This window comes from Populus euphratica, unplaced genomic scaffold, assembly GCF_000495115.2.
Source record: "Populus euphratica unplaced genomic scaffold, PopEup_1.0 scaffold310.1, whole genome shotgun sequence".
Taxonomy (NCBI): Eukaryota; Viridiplantae; Streptophyta; class Magnoliopsida; order Malpighiales; family Salicaceae; genus Populus; species Populus euphratica.
In genome coordinates this window covers 212,944-226,981 of record NW_011500197.1, presented here as the reverse complement: position 1 = coordinate 226,981, position 14,038 = coordinate 212,944, and the positions used below count along the sequence as shown (strand labels likewise).

The following is a 14,038-nucleotide window of genomic DNA, read 5'->3' as shown; positions in this document are numbered from 1 at the left end:
AATGGTTCTCACTGCTACATTTATTTTTATTTAAGTACTTGTATCCATTTTTGTTTTCCATTGAAAGGGCTGTTATTTTATCTATTTGAGTATTCATTGTTCTTATTTTTTCATTTATTTATTTTTAAAATATAATTAACTATTCTTCAGAAACAAAATAAAAATCTCAAATTGGTCACAACTAATTAATCTCTTAATTAATGAATTTTACTAAAAAGTACGAAAGATGAAAAGGGACAAATGTCCTTCACTCCTAGCAACCACTCCGATTTCGTAATTAACTCGAAGAGAAGGATATTAAATAAATAAATAAATCCAAGGACAATAATTTCAAGAGCGGAGTCCACATGGAACTGCTGCATGTTGCAATAAATTAGCACTCACATCATTACACAACCATATCAAAAACCTTAATAAGCAAAAAAGCAATCAAATCATTCATTGATAAAGCCTAAAGGGAATAGAAAAAGAAAAAAAGCAATCAAATCATTCATTGATAAAGGGAATAGAAAAAGAAAAAAAAAGATCAGAGGCAGTCTTCAGGGCCAACCATCTTCATCTCCTGAGTACAAAGCGTTAAAATACTCCTGAACTCAGCTGAAAACAACGTGTTAAGAGCTTGATTAGAAGAAGGGACATTATAAGGCCATTACTATCTAGCAAGAAGCATGTCTGTTGCAGAAATAGCACCTCTTCAGAAGATATTTGTCTGCAGATCCTGCATTCCAGGATCCACAACTTTGGCTTCCTTTTCTTCTCCAGACTCCAAAAATGGTGCCTCGAGCTCAGGAGGATTCTGGGAATCCATGAATCTGTCAGTGCCTAAACTCTGCTACTCTAGGATAAGAAGTGATACAAGGACAGGCTTGTTATTATCTTACCAAGCAGCGAACCAGTGCCCAGTTGACACCTTTGAAGAATGGATGCCGTTTAATATCATTCGCTCCTTCTCGCGAACCCAACCTGTTTATGGGGTCCCTATGCAGCAAACGGTACATTAACTGCTTCGCGTTGAGGCTAACCTGCTCCATGACAAAGTTAAGATATCTATGTTATTCTCCTTGTCGTAAATTCTTGTGCACAGTGACTAACGCTCCCATGAAGACATGCGCGCATGCTCAACAAATTATCTCACCGGTATACTTCCAGGGAATTTGAGATCCTTGTGAAGAATGTTGGCGAATGTCTTTTGCCTGGTCTTTCCCCTGAAAGGTGTGTATCCATAAAGCATTTCATATAGCAGAATTCCTGCGACCAAAAATAGAATCAAATGAAAGAAGTTAGAGAGGAAGAATATTAAAATCCTGAAAGCTACAGTTTTTCCATATTCAATATCTAATTGATCGAAGCATAATGATGGACATGGCATCAAACATTTAAGACATTTCAAAGATCTGAGTGGTAGATAATTACCTAGAGCCCACCAGTCCACGGCACTGGTATGGCCTGCCCCAGTTATGATTTCCTGCAATGACAGAAGACAATTCAAATTCTGTAAAACAGAAGAGAAGAAAAGCATACGCATGAAAAGAAGTAATTAAACCTACGAACAACTTCAAAAAAAGAAAAAGAAGAACAGGAAAACTGTCCATTGGTAGAACATTAGAAGACCGAAAATGAAAGAATCCCTATTTTCAGAATTCAGTGACTGATCCTCAACCAAACCAAGGTTCCAACCTTTCAAAACTAAAATTTTCTGTTCACATGAAAAAAGTTTTGGCTTTCAGCATGACTGAAATACCAAACTGGAAGCAAGAGAATCTTGAAGAGCTGGAAGTCATTGTGCAACTTATACTTATAGATTGAAAAGGGATCTGACTTCAAGGTTCATGCCGGTGACGTTGGACAAGTTATGAATGCAGTGCTGAAAAAAACAATGACGGTAAAAAAAGAAGAAAAAAGAAATGAATGCTGCACATTGATGCTCGCTCTCTCACTCCAAGGATTGAAAGTCCACATCTACCTCTGTCCAGAAAAACTAAAACACGAATAAGATCAAATACACACACACACACACACACATATATATGAAAGGCGGGTTCAAGTAAGAAAACAAACCGGAGCTATATACTCTTCAGTTCCAACAAAAGAATTTGAAGCTCTCATTGGTTCAGCCAAAAAGACTGGAGCCTGCTGATGTTTACGGTGCCTTTTCTTTTCATTTGTACTTGGAATCAAGAGCTGAAGAGAGCATAAAAAAAATATTATGTTAATGTCAGTAATGAGTTACGTGTCAGAAAAAAAATCAAAACTGAGATCATGCTCTAAGTAGCCAAAAAGAAAATTCGTAAGCAAAACATTCTGAGGCATATAGAAAAGAAAGGATGTCAATTGGGAAAAATGATAAAGTGCAGATGGGATACCTGGGGTTTGCAGGATGTTAAACATGATAGATCAAAATCTGTCAAGGTCACATGGCCATTGCTCTGAAGTAGAACATTCTCAGGCTTTAAGTCCCTGTAAATTATCCCTGCAAGAGGAACAGGAGGATTCAGCAATGAAAGAAACTAAGGGAAGAACTTAATAGCCTCGTTAATCCTTTCATTTATTGGATTACAGTTTTGGAAATTATGTGACTCCAATATTCACTGAGAAGTTCCTAGCAGAAGACACTGCCTTCTCTAGACTCTTTATTCACCCAAGTTAAAATCACTCTTCCGAGTTTACTAGGAGAAAAGCTTCAAGAGCTAGGACAAAAATAGTTTAATATAACTGCTGATCAAGCAAGCCACATAGAAGAAGGGATATCTAGGGAGAAGCAAATCAGAATAATACAAAAAAAATTCTATGCAACTCAAATTAGAAATGACGTCCATACTTCCAAATATATATTAGGGATAACGTAGGAGACATCTCTATTTTCCCCCGAAGGAATCTTGCCATCTGAGAAGAAAAGGTATAAGGGCAACGGAATGTTCTTGTACAAGTCAGGGCCATCATTCATATGGATTCAATCATCGCTTAGTGTCAGTTTTGGAAACTTAAATATTAAATCAACTCAGTTCTTACAATAATTACATATTGATGATTAATTCAAATATCTACCTTGACAATGAAGGTACTCCAATGCAACGACTACCTCTGCAGCGTAAAATCTACAAAATCATAAAGAATTTGTCAGGTATTTCATAGTTATGAGTCCCAAAAGTGACTAGGCCCCTTATGGACAACACACGTATTTTCAAAATGATCTGTCTTCCTTTGGGAATAAAATCTGCATTTTATTGAACTAAATTGAGAGTAATGAGTATCCAAGTTTCTTGCTTCATTTATAGTGAAATTGTTTTTACCATTATGAAACTATTCTTTGTTTTTACCTCACAGCATCTTCCTTCAGCACCTTCATTGGCTGTCTGTCCAAAAGCAGGAAGAGCTCGCCACCAGGGCAGTAATCAGTTATCAGACAGATATGTGTTTTCGTCTGCAACATTATCATTAGAATTTTAATAATCTACATATCACTCAAGTAAATTAATCTTAAATACAGATTCAAATACAATCACAGGACGTACAAGCACCTAAACTTTAATGTTCACCATTGCAAAGATTAGGCATTCTAGAAAAAAACTGTCAGTTCAACCCATGCCCATTGTCTAACCTGAAATGAAGCATACAACGCAGGAAGAAAAGGGTGGTCCAACATGTCCAGAATCTCTCTCTCTGCACAAGCTCTATGCACCTGCATTGAAAGACAGCATGAATGAACATCAGAGAATAACCATGGCATGTAATTTATTCGCTAACAAGCAACTATAACACTAAGGGCATTCAACTTATCCAAAGGTACTCAAAACTTTAAGAGTCATTAAAACAAGTTTGTGGAAACCAAAATGTCATAATCTAATTTTAGTGAAAAAAGTATCAGCTGTAAACATGAATTGCTGAGTGTGAATGAAAGTTAGCTAGTTGACCAGCGAGAAACGAGAAACTATAGATATCAAACGTCAACATTAAAGATAGTTAATAATTACCTTATTGCGGTTGAGCATAGCAGCCTTGTCCATAGCCTTCATGGCAAAAAACTGACCAGTTCCATACAATTCTACCAAATGCACACTGCGTGCCGATTGACAAGTCAGAAAATAATTTTCAAGATTAATTCAGCGTGAGTATAACAAGTGACAGGAAAATGATCTTGGTTAACAAATACACAAATTAAAAATCTACTTGAAAAAGCAAACTATCAGCAACACGTTTGTATGATTTCTTGCTACAAGTGCTGGAGATAAACCAAGGGAATGGAAATCCCTCTACTGTGAATCACACAAGTTCAGTGATCTGAGGATTCAGTACAAAATTGGAAAGACAAACCTGCCAGTGTCACCGGATCCCAAGGGCTTTACTGGCCTAAAATGCTTTAGGCCTAATTGTTCTCCACTTTCTAGAATCTGCAGATAGGTGAGCCGAAAAAAAAAGAGATAAAATTGGCATGTGCACATTGAAGAAAAATTGAAGTCCGACAATTTGCAGAACGATGCAAACGATTTGTATATCACGTCATAAAATCAGCTTTGGATCACTTGACAATGAGATTGTAATCTATTGTCATTGTTACACATATTCAAGGATCCAAAGGAGAATACCTTTTGAATCGCTTTCCATGATGGGCTGTCCTTTCTGTGAGGCTTTGGATAGACCACTTTTGAATGATTTGCCCACAAATCTTCTGGTCTCTGCAGATAGGAGAACTTTTTGCTAGAATCAAATCACAAAAGGACTATTTAAAGATAGGATTACTTTTTTTCCGTTTAGGGAGTTACCATATTGGCATCCGGAAGTTCTCTCACTGCGTCATCAACATTTTCTGCAGTATGTTTCACCTGATAGTGGACACCAGTCCAGCTCGTTAGGAGAAAATGTATAGCTCTAGACAGACGTTAACGATATGGATGAAATAAATGATCGGGACAATATTAAACCACTGCTTCTTCAGGAAATGGGAGGTGAAATTTTAGCATTCTTGAGCTTTGAAGTTTCAGAGAACTAATTTAACATGTATATTAGCAGTGTTGTTTGAAAATCTTAGCTTTACAGGGATTTAAACAGAGAAAAGAAGAGAATTTAGACCAGTTGTTCACTCTCTATTGCTGTTGCCTCTGGGATACTATTGGTACGTGGCTCAACATGCTCACTGCCATCCAATTGTACTCCAATAAAATACTGCACTTCTCCCTGTTCACAAGATGATAAAGCTCATAAAGAACCTTTCACTTTGGATTTCCACGAGGATTCGTTTCATACAGATAATGAATTACGAGATACAACATAACATTTTTTGTTTTGAAGATGCGGGTGATGTACCTTTTGGTCACGCATAGGCTGCAGATGGAACAGGTTCCAGAACTTCTTACCTGGATCAAGTGTGGAAGGCCATGATTAACTTGAAGGGAAAAAAATTAAGAAAATTACAGGTTTTCTTTTTATGGTGTTAACAAGAACAAGGAGAGGTGTTCATTTCAGAATGAGCATTACAGTAAAAAAATAAATAATGAGAGAATCTAAGAAGGAATGTTCTCCAGATTTTTCTTGAAATGCTTTATACTTGATTAAAAAGAACAGATCAATATATGAAAATAAAGGAAGTAGCAAGACGCATAACAGTAGTAAATTCACTTTGCTTTGAAGGCACAGAAATACTACCATAAGAATCTAATGCTACATGCTTTTGAGTTAGCTATCAATTCTGAAATGTCACAGAGAATTCAGACTGCAAAATTTAGCTTACCACTCTTGGTATAGTTAAGCAGCTGCACGGTGACATCTGTCTGGTTATCAATTGCTTCCCTTATTTTCCTCACAGTCGCTGGATCAGTTTCAGGCCCTTGCAAGAATCTACAAAATCCAAGCATGAAATAGATTGCAGTATATTCATTTGCATTTCATTTTATTTATAGACTTTAAGAATGTTTACTGCACAAGTCTTCTTTTAATCCAGGGCACTGATGTGGTGTCAACCTGGCAGTTTTAATATCTCGTATGAGCATAAGGCAAAGGAGGAGGTGGAAGTCTAAGATTGGCATCTAACGTTAGTGAAAAGAAATTCATGTTGGGTTTTCTCTGATTTCGGACCTTCTCGATCATGCTCTTAATGCTGTGAAGGAATGACAGATTTGGGTGAAAAAGGTCTGAGAATTTCGGGAACTCAGATAGGGTTAGTGTTGAGATCCACCAGTCAGAATACTGATTCTGTTGTTATTCTCTCATTATCCCTGCAACATTACTGAATGCTCTACTAACCGAGCAGGAGTCATCAGTTTCTTTCATATGATTGAAACCTCCTCCCCTCTCCTGTAGAGACATGGCTAAAATCTTTGACATTTTCTACATGACTTGAAACAAATTTTCATCCCACTGGAATCAATGTCTAGCTACCCATGTTAACAGCTTACTCATTCATGAAGTCTATTTTTAAGTTCAAAAATAAACTTTGTATCATAGTAACTTATGGTTACAATTAAGAAATTAATCTAATGTTTTCAGATAAATTCAAACTAATCACAGCATTTCCGAACTGCATCAATTCAGGAGCGTACCTGCAATTTCTTCCCAAGATTTCTTCACGACTGTACTCTGTCAGCTCTAAGAAGCTATCAGAGGCAAATATCTGAGAATTTTAAACGGTTAGGAAAATTATACATCTCAGTTTCCTAATACATCATGCAGAATGAATAACATAAAGGCAAAATAGATGTATCTTGTTGAAGTGAGAATCTTACAATGGGATTATCAGGCAGCCTTGGATCAGTAATGACAAAGTTTTTCTCTATACGTTCAAGAGTGGTGGCGAGATCAATACCCTTTCTCATTTCCTTCTTCCTCACTTTGTCATCAAGGCTATCAGGCCTTGCGTCGTCGTCGTCGTCATCACTCTCAAAATCATCATCGAGAGTAATTCCAACATCAAAGCTCTCATCATCGGAATGAGTACTTTTTCTCATGAGACTAAATCAAATTACCAAACAATATATGTCAAAGAGTAGAATAGGAAGATATGCCAAAAAAAAAAAGAACGAATCACATGCTGGTGTCTACTGCTACAATGGCCATCAAAAAGCAGTTATACCCCATGAAAGAAAGGCGGCTAGATTTTCTTGGTTTCTTTTCCGGCAACTCACTGATACGTTGCATTGAGTTTCGAGTACCCCCGTGAGAATTCCGTCTATTTGGAGCCACATTCTCCGAGTTTCGTCTTCCTATAGCTCCTTTTCTTTCCTCTTCTCCACCACCTTCTGATTTTCTCATAAACGGACGATTGGTTGATTCACTGAGTGCACGAGGTCTGTTCACTGCTTGAACAAGTTCTGTTACAGAACTTGTAGCCATTTCTTTTTGACGTGCTGCAAAGCAAGATATTGGTGTAGCTCAAATATAAGACACAAAAATGGAGTTACCTAATCAAATGGAAAGAAAAGGTAAATCATACAATAAGTTATCTGCTTATTTACGTATCAGTTTATACTTTCAAATGCCATTTGTTAAGGAGCCAACAACTTTGTTTCATTTGCGCAACTTAACCATATTTTTCCCGATATTTCATCAAAAACTCAAAATGAACAGGTTTAATATTAGTTATCACGTGGAGAATAGTTAGTCTGCCGAGCTGCTCCAGTAGTTGCAGCAAATTTACTCGTGTTGGACGGTTCACTAACGAGCTAAGGAAATAAAATGGAAGCTATTTTTGCCATCTAGAAAACAGAATTGGTTGCATACAGGGACTAATCTATTTTTTACTCATGTACGTAACAGCAGCAGTATGACTGCTCTAACTGAAGGCCTCCTATCAGTTCGATAGCAGCGAACCTCAAAACCATTTAAGAACATAGGTGTCTTGTTCTTATTCGATGTTGCGGCAGTTTGCATGTCTTTAGTTTTTGAGATTTGAACGTAATGCTGAGATTTTATCATAATCTTATAAATCTTTTCCTTCTACCTCAGTCCTCAGGTATGGTATATAGCTTGATGATTACTTGACTGCAAAGGCAACTCCCCCCTAAAAAAAGAAGAGAGTTGCTTTTGCAGTCAATTAATCATCAAGCTAAACAACAAGAAGCTGAGATTGGCTCCCTCATGATACCGCAACAAAATCTACTTTAGGACGTTAAGTAATGGATGTCAGCTAAAACCCATAATAGGGTTTTAACCTTTCAAAATCCCAAGAAAAGGGAGAAAAAAGGAGAAAGTTTATTGTCATTATCTGAAGAGGCCACGAATGCTATTCCATGTCATGTCCAATGCTGGCCACTGAAGTAAGATAAAAAAATAATTGCGTGACATTTAGTCGAATGAACAGTAATAATAATTGAAGGGAGATAAGAAGCTTAGAGTACCGTCATATCGGATCAAGGATCCAGGCAATCCATTGGGACGCAAGGTCTTATCCTTGGACCCCTCAGTATGCTTGCTAACTTCCACTTGCATTCTGCCAAATAAGCAGATATAAGAACATGTAAACTAGCAAGATGATAGGTATATCTACAATTTTAAATTAATTTTCATATATTCTCCCCTCTAATTTTGATTTTCAGACCTACCCCAGAGTCCATCACTGTCAAGCACTGAGTCTCAGTAGCAGGTGCCCATGTATGGCTAGCTAAAACCCCAGTTGGCACATCAAAAAAATTTTTGAATTTTTGGGTTGGGCATCTTATTCGTATGGCATGGGGGCATTTCTTCTTCTTTTTCTCCTCCTGGACTTATCATGTTGCGTGTGTGGGACACAACCATGCTCCTAAATTCTAGATCTACCATTGCCATGTATTTTATTAAACCCGTCTCAAGTCTAAAGCTAGATAATGTGCTGAAAAAAGATACATTGGATTAAAATAATATTATTTTAATTTTATTAAAAAATAATATTATAAGGAAATATTATTTTTTTAAAAAATAAAATAAAATAAATTTCGATTAAATCAATTCACTACTACTTAGCCTGTAGAGCTGCCATGATATAATTTAATTGAGTGAACTCATATTTTTCCCTGAGCATATAATTAAGATATTTGAAATAAAGTTGAAGTTATTTTTAAAATATTTTTTATTTGAAAATATATTAAAATAATATATACTTTTATTTAAAAATTTTATTTTTAATATCAACAAATTAAAATATCTAAAAACACTAAAAATATATTAATTTAAAATAAAAAATAAAAAAACTCAAATTTTTTAGTTATCTCGAAAAACATATTAAAAAAATGTTAAATCTAAAACCTTATTGATATGGGATGTCACTTCTGATGATTACTAAAAGATAAAGGATAATTTTAAAAAAAAAATAACAGAAGAGAAAGTAATTACCCAATGAATTTGAGGACTTTGCCAGAATCGTCCTTGATGGGTGCAATAGTAAGAAGGTTCCAAAAGGGAGAACCATCTTTCTTGTAATTCAACAATCTCCCACAGTAAGTACCCTCTCCTCGTAAAGCCTCCCTAATTTTCGCTACATCTTCTGGGTCGGTGCCTGCACCCTGTAAGAACCGACTGGTCCAACCCACCATATTCACACACACATGATCACCATTAATACACCACTGATAAAAGCCATTAGTACGTTGAGAAATATGCTTACCAATTCCTGCCAATGACCTCCTTAGAGGTATAACCTGTCATTTTAAAGAAGCCAGCACTTGCATACAAGATTGGATAGTCCGGTTTTGTGGCATCTGATACCACAAATGTTTGTTGAAACGTGGACAGTGCATTTCTTATGTCTTCAGACAGTCTTGGGATATTACTGTTGTTACTAGTCCCTCCGTCATCTGATAACTCGCTAGAATTTCTCACCGAGTTGTTCGAGTCCCTTCTTGATGTACCCGGTTTTGCATTCGGGTCATCCCCACCCGAACTTCTCACGCTAACCCCTTGTGGCTTGCCTGTCTCGTCGTCGGTTTTTAGCACCAGGCCCCACTCAGCCGCTCTTTCTGTTGCCACCCCAATCTCACCCGACTGTTGTTGTTTCGGTTTTTTCTCGTCTTGCTGGGATTGCTGTAGGGGTGGTGGGGTAGGGACCGGGTCCTTGAGGGCCATCCATGAGGTGGTGATGGGTACGGGTTCATTTTTCGCACTTGAATCAACCCAGCTTTTCCAGGTGGGGTTTGGTGAACGAAATGCTGGGTTAGTGAGTCGGTTCGAGTAGGCATTGGAGGGGTTGAATACTTCAAGTGAATCCCGGGAGTATCTTGGCAGTGGTGGCACGTTACCAGAAGATTGCTTGGATGACTTGTCCGTTGCTTCCATTTTATGACGATGACCTGCATGATGTCTTAATTGATGAAACAAACCACCACTTATATACTAATAAAAATATAATTCTCGATGTATTTAATAATTTTTCATATATAGATCCCTCATTTTCATAATGCTGAAAGATAGATATTTTGCATAGCATGTGGAGCTAAATCCACCATAGAACTGCACATAGGGTATGAACTGGATTGACGACGACATGGAGTGCGATATCTCTAGCAATGCAAAAGTAATCTAAAACGAAACATCTAAACATGAGGTGAAGAAGAAGTGTAGAGTCAATTGGGGAGGGTGGGGCTGGCAGGTCATGCATGTTCATCTACTTGTGCCGTTTTAACTCATGTCAGCTAGCTGAAGTCTAGTCACTATAAAGGAGAACCTTCATCCTTTTGGATTGTTGCTTCTTTTTTTTCTCCTCAACAACAACAGCAACAAGACACGGATAAACACAGACACAAACTTACTTTAGATGAATTAATGCAGTCTGGTCGATCAAGAAAATAACAGGAAAACAAAATTGAATTTGGTGTCCGAAAAAACAAGATAATATTCGGTTAATATGATAATTACAGCTGTCTGTCTCCAGCATTAGTCTTCGTTTGCTGGCCCGTGAGAGTGAGTGGTAGCAGAGGTGGCACAATATTCATGACAAAACACAAAAGTTTTTGAGTTCGTGAAAACTGAGTTCAGAAACTTACAGCCACAGAATATTACTATTTACTCTATTTTTATCAGAAAACGAAAAGAAAATTACCATGCAAAATTGTCACAAGGAAAACAACACTACGCCTTGTACTAAACCCGCTGGTAAATCAGCAGTCACTCGTGACGGGCCATATAATATTGTGAAACTTGCTACTTCTGTTTCTATTCAGCTAATCACTCGCACATCTTAAGGGAGGAAAGGGGCTGGCAACGAAAGCAGAAGCAGGACAGATGAGATGAGACGTCTTGCACGTTGGGGGTTGCAGCTTCTACCGACCGGGCTAGCTTTCCTGGGACAATGCTTCTTCTCTGTCTTCGTGTCTCACCGGTGAAAAGCTTAGATCAGCATATAGAGTCAGATTCTTCCAGCTGCTATATGTCAGAAAACAAAAACATAGTTAGCTATATATTTTTTTTTATGAATTTTACCAAATAAATTGGGATATAGTTTAGAGACGTGTCATAGTGGCACTTTTGTATGCGTACTGAGGATAGGAGGGAAAAAGCATGCCCTCAGGGGCATGGATATTAATTAGAGGCGGACATATACCTAACTTTTAGAGGCTTTGGTGTCAGGATATTTGCCGATTAACCAGTTGATATTATTGTCGCAAATATCATGATAGTTATACGCCCGAGTTAAATTTTTCTTTCCACAGCCACTACTTTTTAAAGAACTACTTAGCATTATATTACTTTTTTTTCAAGGGTGAAACTTGTATAACTCCGTACTATTAATTTTATATTATAAAAAAATAAAATAATAGTACTTAAACTCGTACTTGTTGAGTAGAATGGGATTTTAATATTATATAAAAAAACTTTATAATTATAAAATTTATAAAAACCCTCAAAATTGTTTCGTATTAGGACATGGGTAGGTCCACAATGGTTGCACATAAATAAATCTAAAGAAAACACATGGAAAGTGAACCCTCACAATATGTTTTGTACGTTTAAGGGTTTGGTTTTCTCTCATTAGTATTATTAAATTAAGAAAAATAAATGAGTTTAGTGTTTCATTGGACATCAAAATATTGCTTGAACAATGTAAAATATTGTTCATTATCATGTTTATTTGCACTGTTCATGAACAACTTTTTTGTTGTTGTAATTTTTCATTATAATTTTCAAAGATTACATTTGGATTATAAATTTTTATTTGTCACGTTATGGTAGTTGAGAAAAGAAAAGAAAAGAAAGTGTTGAAAAGGGAGGGGAGAGAAAACAAATCTTGGCATGTCACATTCAACTCATACAAAATACTAATCTTGGTAACACTTGATTCACCTTTAATATAGAGTTTAATGTATATGGCTTGAGCCTTAAATTATACTAGAAAATACAGATTAGAATCCAAAAAATATGTTTTGATTTGATTACGAATGTTTAGATTAATTAACATGTGTTTCCAAATGAGCAATAGTCTACTGGGTTTTTTTATATGTTTTTAAATAAAATAGATTAAAATTTAAGTTTCGAAGCTAAATATTTAAATTTAAATTTTTTTAATTATTAATTATATCAAGAAATTATTTTAGCTAATGACACAAGCTTTAAAAAATTATTAACATGTATAAATTATCATTTCAAGTACAAAAGCACTTGGAGCCGACTCTCTTAGCCCCTCATTTTTTTTTGAACCATTAAATTGTTTTATTTTTTGATATTTTAAATAAAACATTTAGTAAAATCCTATTTAAATAAAAGTTTTATAATGATATTTTATAAATCATTTAATAGTAAGAAGTTAGTACTGTCGTAATAATCTTATTAGTACGAGATATTACTAAGTATATATACTACTTGTGTTGTTCCTAGCTACAAGAGTCACTTTTCAGTTTGGTATTGCTTAGCTGCAAAAGTCAGCTTCGGGTTAAGAGTGCTGCAAGACTAACGGGAGAGGAGTTGTTGATACATAAATATTTATTTTTGTATTTTAAAAATATTAAAAATAAATTATATTTTATTTTAAATTAACATTTGTTTAACGTTTTTATATTTTTTAATACATTATTTTTAAAAAATAAAAAAAAAAATTATTTTAAAATACTTTCAAAAAAAAAATATTTTAAAACATAACCACTCTCACCCATCTCCTTAACAATCCCTTCAATCTCATGTAGAATTACTGTACAGCATGAAGCTTGTCCTGAATAGAGAAAACAAGAATCCGTCAAAGCTTTTGTACGTAGTTACATCAAGATCCTTACGAGCAACCTTCTCCTAAACGAAATAAAAATCAATTTCCACATCCTTTTTTCAGACATGAAAAACCAGACTATGACTTGAACAGGTGGTACCTTTTTTGTCACGCCAAACAAGTGCTGTTCGAGGAAGGTTAACCTCTGCTTCTCAAAGGGAAGATTTGGCCCAAGTGAGTTCAGTTGTCGCATCAACTCGAGCCTTATGCCCTAATTTAGTAAAAGACTTTAGCCTCGGTTCTTTGCGTGCTTGATTCCCAAAAGCATAAATATCCCCTGGGAGGATGGCGTACCGACCCTCTATAGGATCTCATATCTTCCATGCTGCAAGGCTAGTCAAAATCTATATATACTTGGAGCATAAGAGGGGAACCAGCTCAGAATTTCAAACCATGATCTAAAGTATGTTTGTCACAGTATAAAACACACATGACTACCATCCAATACTCCTCGGTATGTGGATGCATAGCCTGATACTATTTGTTAATAGTATATACAAGATCAGGCCAAGCCAATGTGAGAAGTCATACAGCACCAACAATTTGACATATAAATTTACCGATTGATTTTTAAATGAACAAATCACGTCAAAAAAAGTTTATATACTTCCTTCTATCAATATTTCTCTTAAGAAATTTGTTATATAACAAATAAAATATCATATATAATTTTATTGGTATTTTTATTTTTTCATCAGTATATTCATTGGTAATTATGACATTGATTAGTACTTAAAAGTGTATTTTTATCATGGTTTTATATCATTATTTTGCACTTGAAGTATCAATAACTCCTTAACTAAAGCATGTTTTATAATAATATATCTAATAATATAAGATACCTTTAATTTATGGTAAATGTTCATTTTAAATGCAAGCCTATCA

The 14,038-nt window shown here is 35.6% G+C and overlaps 1 protein-coding gene across 1 annotated transcript; it reads right to left on the bottom strand.

Moving 5' to 3' along the window:
* Positions 1-470: 470 nt before the first annotated feature.
* Positions 471-11,075, bottom strand: PHOT1 (phototropin 1). Its single transcript, XM_011007262.1, has 24 exons — positions 11,000-11,075; positions 9,569-10,250; positions 9,298-9,480; positions 8,328-8,419; positions 7,064-7,337; positions 6,717-6,942; positions 6,534-6,604; positions 5,726-5,832; positions 5,302-5,351; positions 5,068-5,172; positions 4,761-4,820; positions 4,584-4,673; positions 4,312-4,388; positions 3,972-4,056; positions 3,599-3,679; positions 3,318-3,421; positions 3,046-3,095; positions 2,364-2,470; positions 2,059-2,181; positions 1,414-1,465; positions 1,136-1,248; positions 882-1,022; positions 691-796; positions 471-597 (listed from the first exon to the last, which is right to left on the bottom strand). The coding sequence occupies exons 2-23, from the start codon at positions 10,234-10,236 to the stop codon at positions 695-697; spliced, it is 2,961 nt and encodes a 986-aa protein (XP_011005564.1). The 5' UTR covers positions 10,237-10,250; positions 11,000-11,075; the 3' UTR covers positions 471-597; positions 691-694.
* Positions 11,076-14,038: the final 2,963 nt, after the last annotated feature.

Coding starts and splice junctions, on each gene's coding strand:
- PHOT1 (XM_011007262.1), bottom strand. CDS start 10,236: ATGGAAGCAACGGACAAGTCATCCAAGCAATCTTCTGGTAACGTGCCA. Junction 3,422..3,598: donor CGTTGTATGCTTCATTTCAG/GTTAGACAATGG, acceptor ATAATGTTGCAG/ACGAAAACACATATCTGTCT. Junction 2,471..3,045: donor GGAGTACCTTCATTGTCAAG/GTAGATATTTGA, acceptor TTCCTCTTGCAG/GGATAATTTACAGGGACTTA.